Source organism: Micropterus salmoides, unplaced genomic scaffold, assembly GCF_014851395.1.
Source record: "Micropterus salmoides isolate LMB-PRFRI ecotype aquatic unplaced genomic scaffold, ASM1485139v1 Ms_hic_scaffold_9, whole genome shotgun sequence".
NCBI lineage: Eukaryota > Metazoa > Chordata > Actinopteri > Centrarchiformes > Centrarchidae > Micropterus > Micropterus salmoides.
This window is the reverse complement of record NW_024044681.1, coordinates 11,359,028-11,384,102: the sequence shown is the minus strand read 5'-3', so window position 1 is coordinate 11,384,102 and position 25,075 is coordinate 11,359,028. Positions and strand designations below refer to the sequence as shown.

General features: G+C 37.8%; 1 protein-coding gene across 1 annotated transcript in view; it reads right to left on the bottom strand.

Moving 5' to 3' along the window:
• The window catches only part of doc2b (double C2-like domains, beta), a 126,465-nt gene that overhangs the window by 59,919 nt on the left and 41,471 nt on the right, over positions 1-25,075 (bottom strand). Inside the window, exon 2 of the mRNA XM_038709404.1 lies at positions 2,970-3,049. Within this exon, the coding sequence (XP_038565332.1) occupies positions 2,970-3,049 (80 nt within the window). The remainder of the gene's footprint in view (positions 1-2,969; positions 3,050-25,075) is intronic.

Genomic DNA, 25,075 nt, shown 5'->3' with positions numbered 1-25,075 from the left:
ATGTTGTCAGGCGACCTTTTGTCAGTTTCTACAATGCACGTTATTTATTTATTTTTTCAGACCAAATGCCACAAGGGCTATAATAATAAGCTTTGTACATGTCAGCAGGCACTGATATCAGTTCCCAGAATAGTGTAAAAATGTTAATTCTTCCATAAGCGGGGGATCTATTAGATCTAATCAGAAATGCTTAATTGAGGTACGCTCAGTCATAATTGCTATTGAAGTTGCTGCAGCTTTGGCAGCAAAAGCAGCAAAGAAAATCTATGGTTTGAAAGACCAATAAGGGATTTAGTAAACAAATTAAATCATGGAAATGGGTATATACATTATTTGAGAGAGAGAAAAGGCATTTTCTCTGGTTGGCTAGGCAGCAACCGAAGACCAGGAGCAGAGCTGTATAGAAAATAACCACCATAAATCAAGATGGCTTGATGCCCGCTCTGCTGTCCAGCACTCCTGCCAAGACTGGCTCCGCTGATGCCCACTTTCCTCCATACCTATTCAGGCAGACAGATAGGAAGAGTTATAGCTGTTGATGGCAGCCAAAGCTGTCAGAACCACCACTTCATCACAACTAACACAGGCAAGGGAATCAGAGAGAGCAACACCTCATATTGTAAATCGGATCAAAATTGGCTTTTTATTAATAATTAGATATGGTTCAGTTATTGCAGTCCACCTCCAGGATATTTGAATGATTATGTATTATTTAACAATTTATCAATGCTACTTTGGTTGTCCATAGGAAGCTTGTAAACAGTATTAATTAAACTGCAGCATTAATCTACTCTGAATCAGTGCCTCTTGATATATAGCCTATTTTAGCTCTACAGCTTTACTGCCCTTACATAAATACAATTGCTGGAAAAAGTATGCAAACCCTTAGGAATTACCTGGATTTCTGCATAAATTGGTCATAAAATGTGATCTGTTCTAAGTCAGAACAACATAGCGCAGGGTGGAAAAAGTATGTGAACCCCTACGCTAATGAATTCTCCAAAAGCTAATAAAATTTGGAAGTCAGCCAACCTAGAGTCAAATCAATGAGATGAGATTGGATGTGTTGGTTAGAGCTGCCCTGCACTATAAAAACACACAATTTTGAAATTCTAATTAAGCATTGCCTGATGTGAACCATGCCTCGAACAAAAGAGCTCTCAGAGGACCTATGATTAAGAATCGTTGACTTTCATGAAGCTGGGAAGGGTAACAAAAGTATCTCTAAAAGCCTTAATTTTCATCAGTCTGTGGTAAGACAAATTGTCTATAAATGGAGAAAGTTCAGCACTATTGCTACTGGCAAAATATTCTGTGGACAGATGAAAACAAACAACACACAAGGAAAAAATGTATAGCACACAAACATCGAAAACCTCATCCCAACTCTGTAGTATGATGGAGGGGAAATTTTTGTTTGGGACTGATTTGCTGCCTCAGGGCCTGAAAGGTTTGCTTTCATTGATGGAAAAATTTATTCCAAAGTTTATCAAGACATTTTACAGGAGAGTGTAAGACCATCTGTCCGCCAATTGAAGCTCAACAGGAGATGGGTGATGCAACAGGACAATGACCCAAAGCACAGAAGCAAATTGACAACAGAATGGCTTCAGCAGAACAAAATACGCCTTCTGGAGTGGCCCAGTCAGAGTCCTGACCTCAAAAAGTCTAAAGAGGAATGGTCCAAAATTCCTCCTGACTGTTGTTCAGGTCTGATCTGCAACTACAGGAAATGTTTGGTTGAGGTTATTGCTGTCAAAGGAGGGTCAATTAAAATTTTATTAATTAATTAAGCCTGTTAAATATTCACTTTGGGGCTCCAAAGTGGACATTACTATTGTGCATGCTGGTTAACTGACATTGCTTTCTGTCAAACCTTGATGTAACAAAGTAATTGTTTATGCTATTAGCTACACCTGTGCTTTTCCTGTTATGACAACTCAAAATGTCTGTCGTGAGATGTGTCTACTGGCCCCAATTTATGTTAGCATTGGGTTGGTAAAGAGACAAGGTAGATCCATTTGGAAATAATTAGTGAATGAGAAGGAGTGTTTCTATTCAAAAGAGAAACTCAGTCCAACAGAACTGCGAGTATGGCAAAAGTACTGTATGTTGTTGTACTAATGGAAATTATTACAAAATTATGCTGAATTTGTCAGAAAAACAGTTTAAACGTGGAGGAAGTAAATTTGCTTTAACTGCAGCAATGGCAAACTAACTCAAACGGGAGCAGATTAGAAAACAGGTCTTCATCACTACAAATTGATCAAATATAATAAAATAAAGGAAAGAAAATGAAACCAAAAGATATGCTCTAATAATGGATGCACATTCTTGATCTGTTTGTTAGCAATATGCTTTAGAAATAATATTTTTTTCAATCTGAGATGGAAATATCTCTTTCTCAGAACTGTGGGACATGTTAAGTCACTATTCCTCAGCCTTTTTGCCAGTATGTGTGGGCCCACATGAGTAGGCTGAAGCAAAAATATTCATCTTTAACAATCATCTGAATTTGAAAACATATTGAAAAACTATCAAATGATTTATATTGATCTGCCTCTTGTTGCCTTGTTACAAGGCAGTGACAGATGTCTGTAACGTCATTAGTGAATAATGATTAGAAACTCAAATTCTGTCAGTATTGCCACAACATTCTTGATCAGTTCAGCTAAATATATAGCAATTGCTATGAACATGTGTTGCAATTTGCCTGTATCATATATTCAGTATAACCTGCCTGACATCCTGATGCTGAGTCAGACTCTTTGACTTTGACTTTTCAAGTGTGACTGTTCACAGATACACCTGAGTTGCAAGTTGACTCGGTTTTCATCAAGGGATTTCATTCAACATGTCTCTTTGAAATGCGTGTAGAGAAAAATCTAAGCAAAAATATATAAATAAACCATTTAGAGGCTGCAAATTAACGTCACCGTTATCATTATTATGTCATCATGGCAGCTCACCTTGGCTTTGTTAATGGTGCAGTGCAGTGCATTGTTCTCCTGGTCATACTGCAAACTGAATTCCAAGGTCCCCAATGTAGCTGTAAAGACAGAGAAGGAGAAGGGAGAGAGAGAGAAGGAAATTAGTAGCTGGAAAAGAAGAAGCACATCAACAGCCAGGGGAGAGAAGAAACCCAAACCTCCCTGCCTGCATCGTTAGAAAGAATAGTCCTAATGGTAAATCTCATGGTGTTCTTGGCAGTGACTTGTAATAATAGCCATAATAATCAACATAGAAATAACCACACAAGAAATAGACATTTACAAAATTGTTGAATGGAGTTTTGCGTTTCGTGTTTCATCGATGTTTTTCTGTGTCTCATTTTGTCTCAATTTGTGGCGCACAGACTTGATAAACAAAGAGCAAGTGTGCCTGCATAAATAACTAAATCCAAGATCCTATTTCACATTGATTAAATGTGAAAAATAATAACTAATATAGTGTGCAAATGTTTGCCTCTTCTGTACGCACAGTGCATCTGTAAAACCACCAGCCATCAACAGCACAGTCTAAATGACTATTTTGACCCAACCTGTTGCTCATATATTGTAGCTTGATAGCTCACATCTAACTTGCTTTCGACAGTATTACACACAAGATAGAGAGCCAAAAGTGAAAGGAGAAGTGTATGGAACTATGTGTTTCAAAAAAACAAAAAAACAACTATAGCACAATGCTGTCAAGTGCTCTAAATATAATGGATTTGTTCTTTTCAAGTGTGCTGCTCAAGCACAAATGTTAAGTCAAAAGGGTAAAAATAATGAACATAATTAAATGGTCACATTTTAAATATGCTGAAGGAATTTTATCAATACCTGTCTGTCTTAGGCTTTACACTGTATCAAATATTAGGATAAAGCAGAGTCTGCCCAGGTTATAGACTTATGATCCCATGTATGGGTTTTATGTCATTCATGTAGCCATTTTTTTTTTTTAGAGACTCTAATGTTTTTAATAGTTTTTTTGGAACTGGCTCAAATTAGATGTTTAATTGTCTGCTTGCATGCCCGCTTTACATTGTTTACCTCTCAGGCTGAAATTGAGACCCACTTCACCCCTGCTTGTAATTAACCATCTTTTCTTCAAACTAAGGGGTTATACCTTATTGAACCACTAAAGTGCTGAGTGGTGATCTGACACAATGTTTGGCATGATCTCATCCTGTTGTCCTTTCAAAATGCCAAATGACAAGGCTTGATGAAATGTTGTCAGGATGATTTTCAACAAACATAAAAAAGGACATGTGTGGGCTTCAAAAGGCCTCACATTGTGTTGTTGGTACCAAATAACACCCGTTTTTTACTTCATTCACACATTGATATTTATATGAGCAGTGAAAACAACATTAGTTTTATGGATTTGTACTTGTACTTGTAGCTACTGTAATTGCCACCTCCTCCATGCATCCCTCCTCTTATGAATGTCCCAGTAGATTTGGCTGAAATGTAGTGGATTTTTGTATAAGTATTTTTGCTAGGCATGGCAATGTTAGTTGGTCAGTCTACCACTTAGTTCCAAACTGAAATATCTGAACAACTACTGGACTGATTGTCATGAAATTTAGTACAGACCTTCATAGTGCACCTGGGATGAATTCTCATGACTTTGTTGATCCCCTGATTTTTCCTGTAGTGCCAAAAATCTTGACAACTGTTGGATGATTTACTATGTAATTTGGTACTGACATTGCTTCTTGACGTGCATTCTTGATGCAATTTACTGCTGTACGTGCCTTGCATTTCATTGTGGGATATAAAAATCATGCTACTGGACATAATTCTCACCAGCATCAGAAAGAGAACTAAACATCGTACTTTGTCCTTGTCTAGAATGACATAGAATCGTTTTCAAGGTTCATCCTTGTGTATTAATTTTATTTACCAAGATCATGGTTTGGGTTGGGCTCTCCCGTGTCACCATATTCAGTAAATGGGGTAAATTACAAGGTACATTAGAACTTGACTGCCTTATCCAACTGAATTACCATTGTCCAAACTGCTAATGCTTTTAAGGTTTCATATCTTGAAACCTGGCACAGTATATTAAGCATGTTTGGAAATGTTGTTGACATCTTCACTGGAATTTGAGGCAAAATGATTTGAGTAAAGAAAGCTCAGCTGTGTAACAGGTGTTTGAAGTGGTGGATGCATCAGTGGGACCAACAGGGTAGAAAAGGTTACCAGACAAGCGCTCCAATCCTGGAAAGGGCAAGGCCTTAGTGTCTTGCTAAAGAGAAGTTTGATAGCTGTGATAAATGTATTGATTTTGGAAAGGTAGCAAAGCTTTGGTCTCTGAGTTACAGCTTTGAAACTAATTATCCAGGTAATGTTGCCTTTAATTATATTAAAGTGCAATTGCAAAATATTTTTACTGCGGTGCCGCTGAAACAGAGTAAAGGTAAATGTAAAGGTACTATATTTGTCACATACACATACATGCGGCGAAATTCATTCTCTGCATTTAACCCATCCCTGAAGGGAGCAGAAGTTGACAAAACGTGTTTTACAGAAGACCATGTATGTAGTACATGTAGAGTAGAATAAAGAAGGTTATTTCATTGACAATTCCTCTACGACCCAGACTTTAAAAACAAATTAGTTACAGGATAGTTGGCTTAACCACCAGACTGAAACTAGGATCTCATCAACATTAGTACCTCTTAAATAGACCCGTATCAATAGTTGGCTAGCTTCCAAAGCATTAATTCCACAAGTTTTGAATTAAGTCTTTGTTTGTGATTAGAGTAGCCCTAAGTCTTCTAAACAGCAGTGAATCGATGCTCCTCTAGAGAAAGCTGAGCTCATCAGCAATGACTGAAATTTCACCACCTCCAATCCCAACACATACCAAGATGAAGAAGACATTTACTTTGCTGCCCAGTTTGTTGACATTGTGGTACATGATTAATGGGTAGCCCATTATTTTAAGTTTTCCAACCACTGTGAACAGACACTGTTATTTGGTGTTGCAAAACTGCCCATTGCAGCTTAAGAGTGGTTTGAGATCTATGTGCTCTGAACAACCACATTTTATCCAGAATGTCCTGAAACACATGTTTAATTAGGATTGACACCAAATTAAAGGCTTTTTTAGTTTCCTGCTGTGTCAGATTTTACTTCCCATCATTTTGTGCCTCACTCTACCATAACCTGAACCAGTCCTTTTCCCTGATCCCAACCCCAACCACTCATCTCTATGAATACAAATCATAACTCAACCTAAGCCCTAAAGCTAACCACAAATGCCAGTGCAGTGAAATTTGGACCACTTGAAAAGTTTGACTTTTTATTCATGTTGATGTTGGGTGGTGTTGGTTGGCTGGTCCATGCAGCTCTGTCGAAAATATCTCAACAACTGCTGTGCAGATTTCCTTGGAATTTGGCATCAATAATCATGATCCACAGAGGATGACTATTTTGTTGGCCCCTGACCTTTCCACACTACCATCAGATTTACAAAGCAGATCCATGCACCCCAGAGGATCCCTCTAGCTTTGTGCACTAGAAAGCAGCAGCAGCAGCAGCTGCAACATGATATAATAGTGATGTTTCTATGAAATTTGCTGAACATATTCATGCTCCCAAGAGGAAGGAATTTGTCTTTTCCTCTGGCGCCATTTACATTTTAGCCCCACCAATGGTTCATCACACTGAAAATGTTATTTTCTTCATTGTTAATTGTTTGTGGTTCCCAAACAGAAATGCCAAACCATGTTGTCTGCATCATTTTCAGTCAACACACAAGCTGCTAGGAGCACTTAATGTTTGAACAGAATTATGCAAATTAAAGAAGTCTTATTTTTTTAAGTCGACATACAAAAGCCAATAAAGCTGTGTCGATCTTATCCACATCTTGAATTCATTCTGGCTCTATTCTTAACCTATACAGCTCTAATTTGTCAATTGTTTCTCCAACTGGGGAAACAACAGTCAATGAGCACAATATCAGACCTCTTTGTTCAAGAAATCAGATATGTGGGCAACGATTCAGAAGCCTGGAACCAGGCTTGTCTTGTCTCCAAGAATAGCAAAATCTTCAGTATACTTATTGTTCTGTCCAAAAAGGTTATAAAAAAAACTTTCAAATGTCTTCATTTAGTGGATGTACTGTTATGATAACATCAGGCTGATGCAGGTGATCATGTCCATGATGAATATGTTTTATTGTGTATTTACAGTGTAAGATACAATATTTAGCTTCTCCTTTGAAAGAATCCATGAAGAGTCCCTGCCTTTTCTCTGGTAATGGTTAATTAAGCAGACTCAATTAGCCGATATATTTCACAATGACAGGAAGGGCAAACTTAAAAGGATTTATTAGGGATAAAGGAACAAGACATAGTTTGTTCTGCCATGAAGTGCTTCATAATATTAATATTTAATTTACTGTAACATTGCCTCTGTTTATCTCTGTATTTGGGGTAACAGTAGGATTCTATTAGGCAGTTTGTGGAGGAGCTGCTTGTAACACTATTTTGCACTGCAAATGCATGAGCCATCTGGAAAGCTGTGGGGTACGGCCCAGTAAGATGCAACAGTGCTGTGAACTCTACAGGAGTATGATAAAGTGGAGTCATTCTTCCTACAGTGGAGTCATATTCCCGTCTTGCTGTGCAACCTAATTTCTGTGACTCCCAGACAATTCAAGACAATTCAATTTCAAGTGGCTACTTAACAGTAGCAATAATTATACCCAATTTTCTCTAAAGAATCATTCATTACGTAATTCCTATAAAAACAAGGAATAAATTAATTTCATAATTATTTGTACCCAGGTCTTTCATTAGAAGGTGCTGAGTTATGAACTGACTTAAAATATCTTTGAACGTACCTTTCCATTCCTTTTTTCCCCCTTGAGAACGACATGTGAGAGCAACGTAATTCAGAGTGCAGGACTATGACAGTAAATATGTTGAATTGATTGGATGTTGAAATATTGTAAAACATCAGGTGAAGATCCAGAGAGAATTCTATTGTTAAAATCAGGAGGTAAATCAGACAATTTCCTGGGTAACAAAGGATGACAAGGGTTGGGAAAGTGTTAAAATGTTTACAGCATCATCCATTTATTGTGCAAAATATGTTGTTCCCGCTGTGTGTAATAATTTATAACTGTTTGATATCAGAGTCATTGCTTATAGTAATGTTTTGAAGCCGACACATCGACCACTTTTTTGAAACAATGGATCAAGTCTTTGGAGTGACATGCGCATCCAAAGGGGGAATATTTGCTGTGCAGGACATTGATTTAAAGTCAACTGAAACAATATATCACAGTGTTTAACGCTTTTGAAAACCAGATATGCTTGCACAGTTGTCAATTTGTTCTATCACTTTTAATCGGAAAAGAGGTGATGTTGCTGAAGCCTGAAAATCCTGAAACATATGAATTTATATTTTCTGCATTAGCAGCAGATATTTCATGAAACTGGCTTCCACATTCCTTGTGTACACGTTAACTTTTTTACATATACCAAGTGTTTGCCAACAGATGTCTCCATTTAGACTGTTTTATAAAGATGTAATGTTGGTTCAGTCCAAGCACAATTTTCTCCATTGCTACCTATTAACCCACAAACATACAGTACATAGTAGTGTTCACTGCACAGACTGCTTGGTTGGCTAATCCCAAAGCACATTAATCTGAGCAAATTCTAGAGAAGCACTAGGCTCGTGGCAAAAACAGGCAGCAGACCATACAAAGGCATCTAGTCAATAATATTATAACGAGTCCTATCTTACATACAATATTGTATGACAATATGTATTGTAAACAATTGTATGTGCCCTGAGAGATAACTTCTGTTATGATTTGGTGTTATTTAAATGAGTTCAAAAGTCCTGAGTCACACGTGGCTTCACATGATCTGTGCATGAAGTGGCATTTTACAAATCTGATCTCCAAAAGAGCGCTCAAGGGGTTATAGAAAAACAGGTAAAGCAAGGAATCACCCTCTGGCTTCCACCACTGTCAAGAACAAGCAGAAAAAAAGGGGCTAAACTTACACATTCACATATTTGTGCTTGTTGTGACAGCACAGCCAAACAACTTGTTGCACATGTCAGAGTGCTTTTTATAGCCACGTTACGCTCACTCTGCTATAATAGTGTTAAAAGAGCTGATGAAGGGGACACAGCTGACAGGGACAAGAGGTTTTCAGAGTGATGACTGCTGCCAAAATGGCCACTACAATGCTCAGTTAGGAGGAGCACCACACCATCTCCATTACTTCCCTCCAGGCAAAACTGCAGAGGCAATTCCCACTGAGTGAGGCTGACCGGGCAGTCACCTCCCAGCTGAGAGTCAACTTCATTATACTCTGCAGTGCTGGGTACATTGTACCTCTACATACACATAACATATACTAAATGGGTATTTCTCTTTCGCACATTCAAATATGATCCAATGCCAATTGTGACTTTTGATGGTAGCTGACTTATGTTACAACAGAGGCATTTACTCAAAATAATGAGCACACCCTGTGAACATCACAATTTAATGTTTGGGCTCACTCAGGTGGAATGGAAGTGCAATTAGGATGCCATTAGCTGCAAATAGCTCAACGTCAAATTGCATCAATTGAGTGCAAAGTAATGCATCTTGCAAAACTACTGCAACACCTTGTGATTTTCTCACATCAATGTTCAGGAAATGAATGGAAATGGAGAATCAATAAGTCAAATGTGGGATCACTGATTCTATGTGCAAAATTCAATCTTTTTTTTGTTTCACGTGCAAGAGAAAATCCAAATAATCCAAATAATACTTTCACTTTAATTTACTTTTACAAACAGTAGCTTTTCCCCTTATCTGACATACATATGTATGGAAGACAGTGTTAATATTGTGTGGTTTGTCACACTTTTATTTCTATCCTACAGTAATTGTTTTTATTTTGGCAACTAATATACTGTAAGTGTGTGTTTAGAGTTGTGTAATCATTTGTTAACCATACTATTTCATTAGAAGGGTGTTATTTTTGTGGTACAACGTATTCTTGACACATCCCACTTTTAAACCATCAGTATGACAGAATATTGCAATGTATTGCAGATGAAGACTCCATATTTCTTTCTTTTAACAAATAAGAATGTAATCCAGGCAGTGACCAGTACAAGTTGTACTAAATGAAGAGCTGTTGTGAGGCAAAAGAGCCGGCTCAGATAGAAACAGAGCCATGAGATCCTGCTCCCTTCAAAGAGCCGTAATTCCCACCACTCAACTGTGCACTTCATGGTCTCAAACTTGGAGGTTCTGGTCCTCATTAAAAACTTTCACACTCCACCATGACACTACATCAGAGGTCATGATGTACACAGTCCTATGAAGCTGACATCCTCCATAATTAGCAGAAATGCTGCCTCAACATCACCAAACAAGACACCATCCAAACCTCAGCTGGGCCTTGATGTTCTGCTCGTGAATATTAAAAAACAGCTATTAGGATAGCACATAGAATATGCTTGACATAATGCAAATAATGAATTGATTTGCCAATATTGTAAGATAATGTGGGCAAAAGAATTGAACTGAATATTAAATAAGTAGAAGTGAGACAATTTGTATTTTCTTACTCATATACAATATTACGAGACAAATAGGACTATTAAACTAGTTGTCTATTGGCATAAGTAGCAGATGAGTATCAGGCAAATATTTAGAGACTTGCTTGAATTTACATGACTAACAAAAAATCCCAAAAGAAAACCAGAATTTGTAAAATGTTATTATGCATTTTGTGTCATCTTCCCAAAATCTGACTGTGTATCAGAAAGGGGGGGGGGGGCTCCCTACGCACTTTATTACTGTAGTCTAAGGGACAAATTGCCCAAGTGTTAATTTGTCTGTTTATGCAGTGCTTGAATGAACAATTAGATTGCATGCTTTGCTTCAGCATCCCATTATGTGCTCTCATTAGAGTGGAAAATTCTCATGGGAGATCACAGGTTCTGTAAAAGATGTTTTTTGTTTTGCTTTTCACCACAGAGCTCATGTCTGATAAAATAAAAGGTAAGATTCTGACCTCAGCGTTCACAAGATTTGAAAGTGTTGAACACTCAGATCTGCACACTTTACAATGTAATCTCTTTTTGACATCAGGGGTAATTTTGTGAACAGTTTCCACCTACAGAGGGAATGATTAGATTTTGGAGCTCATGACTGCACACATTTGCATGTTAATGAGAAATATAACTTCCTACACACTGTAACAACTTAATGTTTTTAGAAAAGACTTCATATTAGTTAAGAACTACCCATGTGTTCTGTGAAGATGAGCATTTTGACATGGGAACATGTACTTTCTAGTAATGTAATGACAACATCAGAGCAGCTGATTATGTTTAATGCATGTTAATTATGGCAGTGCATTAGGTAGCTCTTGTTTAATATTGTAACAGTAGGGTATGATAAACAAAGCCCCTTACAGACACACTAGCAACTGGAAAGTTCTTAAGATGACAGACATAAATGTATAGTCTAAATTTCGTAAGCTATATTAAATGCATGTCTTGTGCCATCTTCTTAAGAAAGCAGTGTTTTACCTTTAACATGTTGGCCTAAATATATATTTTTTGCATACCACTGCACAGACTTTGCAGCTCATTTGTTTAAATAACAGCCATATAGTACTTTTTTAAATAATTTTTTTTAGAGTGAGTAAACTTTAATGATGTTAGGACACAAACCCACTAGAATCATTACTTCCTCAACAACCTGCAAGTCTGCATTCTTGGTAAGAGCTCCTCTTCTTACATCCTCTCACTATGTACAAACGATGGATGCACACAACCAACACTCAGCAACCTTGATTCAGCTTTGTCATTATTACAAGTTGGATTTAAATAAATGTTTTACTCTGCAATTTATCAAATGGAATCTGTATTTGTGCCAAAACACCAAAACCGTTGAACAGATATAAAAAACGGAGGGGCTGTTGGCAAAATATGTTGCATTACTGAACCTGTTTGGTTTGTTTGTGTAATTCCCATGTAAAACACAAATGATGTAACCTCACATTTCCAGTATAACTTGAAGGACGTTTTTAAAACAGTGCACATCTATGAACCTGTGTGGCAGCTTTACAGATTAGTGGTGCTGGCAGGAGCAGAGGTCAAACTCCTGTTAATTACTACAGCCAGTGAAGTGTGACATATTTTGTCTGCATCACTCACATTCCACATTCTCCTTATTAGAAACACACCCATAAAATATTCTGTGAATGCACCAGCGCTCTTATGAATGTGCATCACAATCTGGATGCACTGAAGTGTGCTGCCATGCCAGTGCACAGTATGTGATAATACATTTGTGGCAGGTAAAGGATGAAGGAAGACGATCTCTGATGGAAGTCTGTACAACTGTAGCATTTTACTGTCGGATCACTGAACCATGCTTGTTTCAGCTCATAACACAACACAGCTTGCGCAAAACACCAATGATGTTGCATCAATAACCACAAAGTCCCACAAGTGGCAATGTGTCATTGGATGTAGATATTTGTGGCCTAGCAACAACACCACTGGTCGGTCATGTGGTCAAAGACATAAAACAAAATATATTTTCATTTTCCTGACAAGCGACCTCTTGTGGGCATGTAAAAGGTAGAAATAGCATGATGATTTTTTAGCAACTTGGTCAGGAGGTTGGAGTGACTTATTATATATTATATTATATTATTATTATATAAACTGACTTATTTTGCTTATGGACATTTGTTCTGGAGATTTCACCGGTATCACATAGTCTTCATCAGGTTGAAAGCGCCAGAAAAAGCTAGCAAGTAGACCTAAATAAGCTATGGTACGATGAACTTTGATTCATAACCTTAAAGCCAACAACAAGAGGTCCTAAAAGTGCTATGGATGAAATCCTAACAGCTACTGAGCTCCCACATACTATCTCCATGACAACTGAGAAAACTTCAGCTGAAAAAAATCAGCTGATGACGACCATGTGATGTGGTTGAAAGCTCCATAAAAAAAAACAGTAAGTGGATCTTGGGGTAGGATTTTTTTGTAAAACTTAACCAAGTAGTTGTAGTTGCTTAAACTCAAGCAAATCTTAGCCAGAGAGGATGTAGATGAGAAAATACTCACAAATCATTTCTTGTAACAGTGACAGTAACAAACGCCTTTGGAAAGGCAAATTATGTTGTCCTGCTGATAGCTACACCAAATTTAGAAAATTGTTTTCGAGGGCAATGACTAATCTACCTGTTTGTCATTTAGATTGGAGAACTTGTTGGCCACTGAGTAAGAGATTCAAACAGAAACAGAAAATAAATTGTTGATACAGATTTCTACTCATGCTTTGTAGACTAATAAGAAGTGAGTAATAACAAAGTGGTGGACTGACCAACAGGAGATCCCTGGAGTCACAGTGTTAGCGTGCTTAGAAGGCATTTATCCACAAGAAGTCTTTGTCTTTTTGTATGCATACTAAACAAATCTAAGCAATAAGACGCTGAAATATGAGCTGAACTGGTAAAGAATATTTCCAGGATGGCCACAGTTGTATTATAGCTGAGGCAGGTGGAGCACAGGTCATTGTAATACACAGGAGGTCTGTCTTCCGAGCCAGATACTCTGAATCTCTGCATGTTGGAAGTGAGAAGGAAACTAATTCAGAGGAAAGCCATATATGTGACAGTAATGCGTGTTTTTCAAGCATGTGAGAATGCTTTTATCTTCAGGATAGTTTAGAATAACGGTCAGCTATTTGGATGAAGGCTGATACTCATATCACTTATTAGGAGAGGAACTCTTTCCTGAATGTCTTGTTATTATAAATCAGAGAAGTGCAAAATAATCTTTCTTTGATTGGAAACAGAATCCGTATTCACCCTGGGCTCCTCATTTTAATGAATCTGTTGATTTTACACACAGATTGAACCCTTGAAATGAAAATTAGAGCAGCAGGTGAAAAACAAACTTTATTTCATTGTTCTGTAATTATGAAGCTTTTTCTAGAGTATTCCAAGTTTCCAGAAATGAATAGTTACATCATGGAAGCTCTGTCCTCCCAGTGACCTTGACTGCCAGGATACTTAATTACTCAATTCAGATTGAGCTTTTATACAGAAAGATTACAGCCTCTTTATTTATAAAATAAATGTCTAGCCATACTCCCCCCTCCCCCTCCCGGCCCTGCAAATTAACTTAACAAGCATCCAAATCTCTGTGTGGGAGGAGTGGACTGCTGTGAGTGTATGAAAAGATGAGGGAGATCAGTGCAGTACCACAGGGCACAGGGAAGATTGTTAAGGAATTTGCACTAACTAAAGGCTCAAATGAGCTCAACAGAGAATTACTGGTAGATTTGCCAGAAGTCAAATAGTTGTTATTCTTTAATGGATGGCAGCAGTGTAATTCTACTAAAATGTGCACGTATTGTATACTGAAAGACAAATCTCTCAGTCTGGACTTTGTGCAGTCAGCGAGTCAATACAACTCAAACTGTGAAGCCCACCAGCAGTATCAGTGCGTGCTATAATTTATTTCCATGACCAATCAGCACAATCATTGCTTACATCCACTCATCATTCAGTATATACATCAGCTTTAAAGGAAAGCTTGATAGTCAAGGAGCTTTTCAGTGGCATAAAACAGCTAATAGTGATAAATCTTGTCATTGATCTGCTCAGCTATCACAAAGCAGCACAGTTTATTTTTCTACAGCCAGCCGCAAACATTTACTGTAAGAAGCAAATAAAAGATACCAGTTTCTTTTGGTCTTGTCTAAAATGGCATTTTTCTTATGTGAAATTGGCATTGCACTGTCCTCTTTAGAATAAGCCAAACTAAGAAAGTGACTCCAAAAGTCAAGAAGACTACGCACACAGAATAATATATTAGATGCAACTTGCAATGAGTGTGAAAGGGGCCAATACTGTAACAGTTAGTAGCATTTGCCAATGTCTGTGAAGAGTTGTGAAACTGTATTTCTATCTCTACTCAGATTTGTGAATGTGTACTGATCTGCACATTTTGGGGATGCACCGAAATGAAAATTCTTGGCCAAAGCCGAAACCGAATATAATGAAAAAATTTGCTGACTACTGAATACCAAACAAGTACATTCACATTTTTGCCAATTTTTACCATTGCATAAATTAAACAGTCAAAATGTGCTTTTTACTCAGTGTTTCCCACAGGATTTGGAGAGACTATGGTGGGTGGGTCTGAGGCCCAAGAGGGTCCAGTAAAGTAAATTACATGTGTCCATTTACTTTTAATGTACACATGTAATATGTTTTATACTTTCTGTGAATATAATCAAATTAATATTATTTCCATCCGGTATAGACACCTTATTTTGAAAAGTGGACATTGAAAAGTCTTTTCAGGTAGGACTCTCATACTGAAATACTTGCCTGTCAGCTCTCACTCGTCTGTTTCAGTTACCATAAAGGCTTGAATCCGTGTGCACTCCAAATGTAGGTGCAGTTAGCTTAATTGCCTTCTCAGAAACGAGTGACAGAAACACTGAAAGCGGTTCAGACGGTTTGTTGCCTTTTCTAAGAAGTCAGCCACAGATGGAGTGGATGTGCTAGGAGACAATTCAACAGAACAGTGTCTGCAAACGGCGATTTTTATCTTTCTCTGACACTTTAAAATGCTTCCACACTGCCAACATGTCAACGTAATTGTTCAGTAAAATTTAATTAGTCTTTTGACTTATTAGGCCAAACACCGAAAGTGCTATTTTTGCTATTTTCGGCTGATTAATTTCGGTGGCCGAACATTCGGTGCATGCCTAGCACATTTATTTATTTCATTTATTTATTTATAAGGTGAAGTGTACATTAAAACATGAACATCTCTACTTGATGCACTGTACCAGATTATAGCTTCAAGCTAACTGGCATTAAACTGTAGTTATTTAGCAGATATGCCTTTTGGTTTGGCTCAAGGTTTTTTTTCTTCAGCATTTGTTAAAATTATTGATGAAGAGCATGGCTTGAATTTTTACTTGACCATGTTGTTGTTGATTGTTTGGGTTTAGTGTCTGGTAAGTCCACATGGTCTGGAAATTATTGAGTGCAGGACACCTCGATCAATCAATCAGTCTCTCTTGCTATCTTTTTAAAAACATTTTAAACTCTTAAACTCTGAAAATTCCTATAAGCTCTGGCAGGTGTCTAAAAGCATCCTGGGAAATGCTTAAAAATAGTAACTGGAGTAGGAAATCACAAAGCAAGTTGAGGAAAAGTACATAGTTTTATTAATGGTATAGATTACTAATCATGACAATTGTCTGGGAATCTGTGAAGCCAATGAACATGAAAAAAACATGTAAAACTCTGTAAAACTCTAAAGCTGTGTATAGGCCAAAGAGTCAAAGTTTGTTTCTTGATTTAATATTCCTAATTGTGGAGACACAAAGCCCCTGGTGGTAATTTACAGTACACTGTAGGTTATAGTGTTACCTTTTTATGTTTTTTTTCACTCTTTCATCCAATAACATTTAACTTCATCTATTCCTTTAGTAGGATTAAGCTGTCAGGCTGCCTGTGGGCTTCCAGGAACAAAAGGTGACTTTGAAGACATTGGCCTGTATAATACTTCTTTGATACTGTTGTCACACACTGTGTTAGTCCACTTAAGTGAGCAAGTAAAAAGTCCATCATCCCCATGGAGTTAAAAGTCAAACTTTCATTCTAAGCTGCAACAGATAAAGCACTGTTTAGCTATTGGGTAAACTTTGACTGCATTTTTAGTCATAAAGAGAGAACAAAGATGAAGGAAGGCGGTGATCAAGAGTTGTTCCTGGCAGCCTCCCCTGAGAGGAGTTATCTTTTCCACCCCGCGGTACATTCACTGTTGCAGCCCAGTGGATTAGACAGGGAGAGGAGTGCTTTTGCTTTTGGTCCCCCCCCCCCCTGCAATATAAAATTCTGTCGACAGAGCTGACAACAGAATGAAGGGTAAAAAAGGCTCCTTGATAAGAAACGACACCCTGAACACGTACAGCTGCCACTTTTTGTAGTCAGAGAAAATGTATGTTTGCTGAATTCAGTATAGCTCCTCAGATTCACTGCAGCTCATTATGCTGATGTTACACAGATCAATCAGTGATATAGGTAGAAATAAAGATGTTGTAGTGCTTATCACATAAAACATAAAAACACAGCAGGGAAAATGGTTATACATCAGCTGGTAAAAGATGCCATCATGTCAACATTATGATGAGCTGCTGAGCCTCTACGCTCCCCGTCCTCCATTAAAGATGAATGCAATCACAACCCAGCAAGTATTTGGCAGATGGTAATATGCAAGAGGAGGCCAAGTTCAACATTCCTCCAACTGGGTACAACATTTTCACAATATGATATTATAGCAGAGTGACACACTCAGTAAAACAGCTTTTTTCAACTGATTTCAGAAAGATATTTAGCTCCTGCCTTCACAGAGCAATGCAGCAGGTAGCGATGATGGACGACTTACAGACATCGTCCCCACTTTCATTTTAGCTGTGATATATTTCAGTGTAGACTGCGGGCTATTGTATGAGTATCTATTGAATGTCAAAATGTTTGATGGGAAAAGTAGGAGCAACTTAACATGAAAGAACAGGCCAAAGGGCACAGACACATATTTTCTGCTTTAAAAACAAATGACGTTTAGATTTGGCTAGTAGTAGGAAAAATAATGATTTCTTTTGAATTCTTTTCCGAGCCTGAAGCTCATACAGTATATCCATCTTGCTTTATTTCGCCATTTCCCTGAACTATAACCATCAAATAAAATTTAAAAAACTAAACTAAAAGTCTGCAGAGGAGTTTTTTACAGCCACAAATATATAGTTTTAGAAAACTTTCTTATAACTTTACTGTTCTTAAAACCAGAGGTGGAACTACAGCTGGATTTAAACTTCTACATTATGGATTATTATGGATAGCAACCAAGCCTTCATACTAAGCCTCCATAGCTACAGAGATGATCCTTGGAGACTTACTGATTGCTAGAGGAAAGGTTGGGGGAGGGGTGTCATCGACAACAAATATTAACAGCAAATTTCAACAAAATCTGGTTTAGCGTACGATATCATGACAACAATAAAGGCCTGGTCACACCAGCATTTGAAACTGCAAAATGTCATGTCCAGTCCAATGGAATTGCTGCAATGAGTGTATTAGGGCTGCAACTAATGACTATTTTCGTAGTCAACTAATCTGTTAATTATTTATTCGATTAGTCGACTGGTCACGATTATTTTTGTCACCCCCTAACCCTAACCCTAATTAAACCATTAAACTAATTAAATATCTTTCAAGTAAATTACTGATCTCCAACACACAGCCTAACTAGCTAACGTTACCATTAAGTGAATGAGGTTTATTATTCAGAGTGAACACCATTATCAACGCCAGCGGGAAACCAGGGAAGAAGACAAGACAGCTTAGGCTACTCCTATAATTCACTGTTTAACTGTTTAACAAAGATTTTTGCTTTGGAATTATATAAAATAAAAGCAAATTAAAAGCAAGTACTATATCCACAACTGTACACTGACAATGTGATGTCTATTTAGAACAATAAAGCAACAGGCTCCTTTCATACTACTTACATTACTTCATTTAGCTGACGCTTTTATCCAAAGCGACTTACAATCACTATACATGTCAGACGTCGCATGCCTCTGGAGCATCTAGAGGTTAAGTGTCTTGCTCAGGCACACAACGGTGGATCGGTCACAGTGGGGAATTGAATCCGTGTCTCTCACACCAAAGGCATGTGTCTTATCCATTGCGCCATCACCATTGCTCTACTTCTGTAGTTTATTTTTTAAAAGTGCTTATAGGTTTTAGGCAATAACTCAGTGGAGTATCTTCTGTAGGCTACATCACGAGCCAGATGTTCATTGATTCAAACCATTCCTCAATACTAATAACTTTTTTAAAGCTGGGTCTACGACAGCGTTGTGTTGGACAGATTTGTGCTGCGGTATTTTTGACAGAGACACACTACGGCATTTTAAATAGGCCTAGTAAAATAAAAAAAACAGTAGCCTATGTGGCGGTCAGCGTTGATATTGTGGCGGGCTGCCACAAATATATGAACGTATAGGAAACACTGCCTTTACTCTGTTGTTGCTGCTGCAGCAGTGGTCTGAGTAACTAGGACCAGGCTCTGTGGGCGTGACTGGCCAGCCGGCTGGCACCGCTAACCATCAACTTTGGTAAAACTGCCAATATTCAAATTCTACACAGTTGATTTCTCCCCCTCACAACTGCTCAAAAGTGTATTTACTGATGGAATAGCGTACAAAACTTGTAAAAACAAAAGCTGCTCTGCTGTTCGCCACTTTCTACATTACTTTCCGCTTCTCGCATAAATGCTTCTTCTTCGTGAGTAGTCTTACAGTCAAGCAGTCATGCCTGACAGTGGAAGCGATACTGCCCCCAACACTTCCTGTAGTGCACTGCAGTTGGAAATAAACAACCAGAAATGTTCCTAATATGAAGATTGCTATAAACGGCATCTATGTAACGATGCGTCGACATTGAAATTTCACGCCAACAAATTTTTATAGTCGACGTCGCCGATTACGTCGACTAATCTTTACAGCCCTTGAGTGTATTCACACTAACAAAGGGGCAAAGTAATGCCACGTTTATGTCATGTCAGAATTAATTACGAATTTCCGACTTGTAAATAGCCTAGAATTCACATCATTGTCCAAGTTGTAATTACAACTAGGAAACTAGACTATATCTGACTTAGCCCTTAATAATACAGAAGTGCCTAAAGTGCCTGCCTCATTCAGTAAAATACTTTATTGGCGGAAATGATAGACACACCTGAGAACAAAATGCCAGGTGGGATTAAACATCACTGTACAAATAAAATAGAAAAATGCTCAGGCAGCTATTGCTGACTAGCACTAGCATGTCTTGGCGTCACCAAACCTCTAGAACAAAACAGTGTGTGAGGATGTACAGATGAATTTCACTGGGCCACTTTCTGGTGTGAGCAGACCCTAACAATGAATCACCTGTAACCCCTGGAAAATAAGCAGTGCACTACTAAAGCCACTGAAATGTTGAGTCTGATAGAACCACATAATAAGGGGTCTTCAAATGATTAAGCAATGCTAGTTGAGCTTCATGAAGAATATGCATGTTGTAAGAATATGCTTGTTGCAGACTGCCAGGGTTTCTACTCTGAGATGTACTGCGGTGAAGACAGGCTGAGTCTGTTTGATCCAGCGCAGTTTGATTGATGCAGTGCTTAATCTTTGTGTCTGATCAGTGCTGGGCATCAGTTGTGTAGCACCTGCCTGGAAACATACGGTTTCACCACAGCCAAGGGCTCCTACAGATACACTAGTAGTAGAACAAAGACCAATGTCAAGCAACAGTACAAGCCTCATCAGTGTTATAGTGAATAATGTATTTAGAATCTTAAGATGATGATTTTTGTTATTTTTCTTCTACCTTCATATATTTTGTCCACTAGCTGATTCTGAAAATATAAACCACATTTATTTTTCTGAGATTGAGGACCCTGTTCATGTGTTTTGAACAGCAGGTGTTGAATTATTACTGTATATGGTAATGCCTGGCAACAGAGAGCAACATCCAACGTAAACATCACGCCTATTTTCAGAAGAGCCTGGCTTTCTTAATGCTTGATGCTGAATATATCTGTTTTGAGTGTGTGGGTCTAGCTTTTTAAGTCTGTCTTAGTGTGTGTGTGTGTGTGTGTGTGTGTGTGTGTGTGTTGCTGTCTATCTTTTCTCTGTCAGGCACCTGTCACAGAAAGGGATTTTCAGTCTATTTGACAGTAATCCTAACTGTCTATCATCATGTTTCCTTTTCTCTGGCTTGTTGCCTTATCTTACTATCACTGTCCATGCTATAGTCCATTATGCGGTTTGGTCCCTGCAGCTACAACATGCTGCGGCACAGTTTGGAGTTACTTCATGTCTAATATTGCTGAGCCTGGATGTTTTCCTGCCTGCCCAATTGCACAAAATGATCATTGATATAGTATCTGTGAGGGTTTATAGGGTTGTTGATCAAGACCAATGACTTAACAGTCAGTTCTGCGGTGATTTCAAGTTCATGTTCATTTTATTTTTATAGGCCTTCATCACAAACATGCCTTCAAGGACTTTATTGAGTCTACATCAAACTAATCAACCATCGTTTACAGGACAAACGGGCAGAAGACAGAACAAGAAGTAGTCTATTGTAATCTACTGGCCTAGTTTACCCTTCTGAACACACTTTGAAGCCTTTAATCTGTTACCTCTTTTAAACTAATTTAAAATTTTTAACATGACGCATGGCCGTAAAAAGTTGGGGTGCAGTGATCTTTTTCTGTGAAGGTTAATGTTTCATAAAATTGTAATCATTTTTAATTTATAGCCCGAGGTTGTGTCCTAAAAGGAAAAACAAATTTTCTGCCTGAAGTGTTACATTTTTGCACTGCACAGAAGTCGACAGGTTGAGGTTGGTGGTGACTTTGACAGTGGAAATGGAAATATTTGTATCCTGCGTCACGTTTGGTTAGGTTTACGTCGCTAAAACATAAGAGATAATGTAAGAGAAAGATAATGCGTTTGGTTACATATTTAAAAACCCAGCATGTCAAGTCAGTGTTGACATTTTCCATATTTAACCAAGACGAAAATCTTTCCCTAACCTTAACCAAGTTCTTTAAATCTTAACATAAGCATGTACATTTCACCTTCTGTACAACATTACAAATTCATTCTATGTACGTAGAAAGTCATAGCAAAAGAGTATGCTGTAAAGTGGCGGGACTTTAAGCAACAAAAGAAGACAAAAGAAGTTTAGGACCCACTGGTTTAGTGAGTGTTCAAAAATATTGTCTTTTCAAGTGGCAGTATGATTTAAAGATTTATGTCAGCCTAACACAATAGCGGAACTCTTATTTTACAAATACAATAGGAAGTCAAGTGAATTGATGTGGGTTTACCCTCTGTGACATTTTTTATTTTTATAATACAGAGTGATTGCAGAATTTTTTCTATACCCACATTGTCTTTTGAATCACTGATTTATCAGTCGCGTGTGTGTGGTTTGGGTGTGCGTGCAGGCACATATGTGTTTATCTGGTGTGCATGCATTAAGTCTGTATAATGTGATTATGGTATCTGCCTGCACTCTGGGTCTTTCCAAACCACTGAGAAACAGACAGTCTAATCTTGTTGGTTGCTAGGAACTGGGCGAGCTAGGGAATGGATGAGGAAGACAATTTTGTATCCCAATCAAATAGCTTACCACATTGAGCTAGACTTGATCTAATATCAAGGGGGGGAATAAATGGGTGGTTGTGGAAGGGGGATATGCATTTGGCTGGAAACAATCAAATTAGAAAATGCACCATGGCTGCATGTGGTCATTGTGTGGCTGAATGATTAAAGGCTAGCAAGGGTCAAGAGATGCACGAACAAAGGTATGTTTTCTGACAGTTACATTCATTATTTTTCATGGATAGTTCCAGTGATTTCCATAAATATTGTATGGAGGGTTTTGGTGCATAAACGTTCAGATGCAACAGACTGCAGCTCAGCAATCTATGTACTATTTTAATTTGAAATGACAAAGAATGCAATTTAGAGTTGGCACACATGAGCCATTCTTTACTATGTATTATTATTATTATATTCATTAGTATGTTTTATGCTTTTGACAGGAAGTCACATTTCCAGCACAATAGGAGAAGCATTTAATTTAGATTTTTCTATATTTATACACCTTGAGAGAAGCAGTACCTAAAGAGAGAAATGGTGCGTAGAGCAAATAGGCATTGTATATTCCTCATTTTACAACACGTTACATAGAAGGCATGCATTTACCTAATAAAATTAGTTCAAATCACTGGATTATGACGGAGTGTAGTACAAATGCAATGGCTGTCTTGAAGCATTATCTTATATTATTCAGTTTTCATGCCTAAATGATAACATAGGTCATTTGACTTCCCTATTAAGTTTTGAAATTGTATACCATCACACTAATTAAACCATTGCTTTTTAAAAGAGGATAGTCATTATTTACACTGACGCAAGAGGTCACAGGAAAATACAAACGTATGTTTTCTGTTGACAATTTCCTTTTCCATAAAATGCATGAAAATATGGGTTTTTTTCTGCTAATTTTAACAGTAAAGAAAAATATTAAATATAAGTATTGTTTAATTTATTGTAGTTCTGTTGGTTGTACACAGTGAGGACTGAATCCACAACTGTGCCAAACTCCATGTTTGTTGTTCACAAAATTTTATTTTACAGTTTTTGGTGTCTCACTGGTTGCTGGATGATGAATAATCTACACTCTAAAAGAAATTGAAAGTTCTTTTTACTTTTGATAATAGATGTCGGGTAGAGGTTGAGGTTCAAATGCATGCTGGCCTGACTAAAAGGCCCTGTCACTTACAGTATTAATAATTTTTTAATACTACGTTGCGTTTTGTCAAATACATTTCGAGGTAAACGTAATAGCTACCTGGATAATGCTCAGTAGTAACGTTTGTTTTCCAATGAAAAAACAGAGTAGTTGTAGAGCACCGACTAGCTCAGGACTGTAATACTTGAGACATAGGTTTGCATCCTCAGTCCGGCAACAAAAGCAGATTAGGGAAAGGTCATATTTTGTTAAATGTTGTGAATTTGGAGGAGTCAATGCACACACCTCCCTAATTTCAGCGGTGCATCATAGGAGCTTGCTTTGAAAACCTTTCTCAGTCAGCTTCTAACAATGAATGGTTATTTTACATGAGAGATTTCTGTATTTGTGTTTTTCTCTGAGCACTTATTTTAAGTGGGTGAGCTCTGTTAGAAAATAGTGATGTCACTTACTTCAGTGCAGGATTGAACAGTTTTGATTAAAAATGTGCTGACTACTTGGGGTGTTTACATTTATTAAAAGGCCACTGTCAATCAAATTTGATCAAACCAACCCCATACAGTGCTGATGAAGCAGGTTCTTCCATTTTTTGACCCTGGATATTTAATGTTACAGAGAAATAATTACATTTTCAGGAGCTTTAAACTAGCAGATTGGTTGATCCAACATCCTGTCAGGAGGTGGCTTTTAAAAATAATGAATAAAATATGTTCACATTAGTACATGTATAACAAATTTCTCCAGACAATATTCATGCATGTTTGCTTATGTGCAGCCATCAGTCAGGTTTTAGCCCTTTTTCTGAGACTGTAAGTACTTTTCAGGAGTACTCGATGTTACTCATCTCCCTATTCTCAGTCAACCACCACCTACGTTTACGCACTCTCAGACATCTTGGGATTTCTAGCAAAGCATTCCAGGGTTTTCCTCCCACCTGCCTGACTGGTTTCATAAAGAAGGTCTCTTGTTCACCACACATCAGGTGTCCTCTCAGTGTTTGGCATCCAACATTTCTTTCTTCACATCAACTGTCATGTCTCAAATATTCCCCTACTATGCAGACACATCTCAGCTGTACCTCTCCACTGATACATGCTGTACATCCAGGATGCAGTACATCTGTCATCCATGGCTGACATTTCCAAGTGGATTTCCTCCCACCACAAAGGTGTGTCATACGAACTGAGCTGCTTTTCTTTTCTGTGAAATCCAGTTTGCTTCATTATCTGTTGTATAACAATACAAATTAACACCTTCCCCCAACTGCTAAAACACATGTGTGATTCTTACCCTCAGTGAGGCCTGTAGGTAACAATCTCTTTTGGGTCCCAGCAGAAATGGTTGACATGCAGGTCATGGTTTCACATGTAGAGTGATTCAACAAACTACTTAAGAGGAAGAATGAACACCAATGTTAACTTCAACACTGCTAATAAACAGGCTAATTTAATAAAATAAGTATGGATCACAAAGATATCACAATAAATGTGTGAATATGAGAGGAATGTACAGGCAAAAACATTCTGCTTGAATAAAGCTCCAAGCTAGAAGGTCTTCCTGACCATATTCTCTCTCTCTTTATTTTTTTTTTTTTAGCATTTTAAGACCATTTGGAGAGAAGTTTGACTCATGGGCTGTGACAGATAGATCATCGTTTCTTATTTACAGAAATTGAAAAAAAAG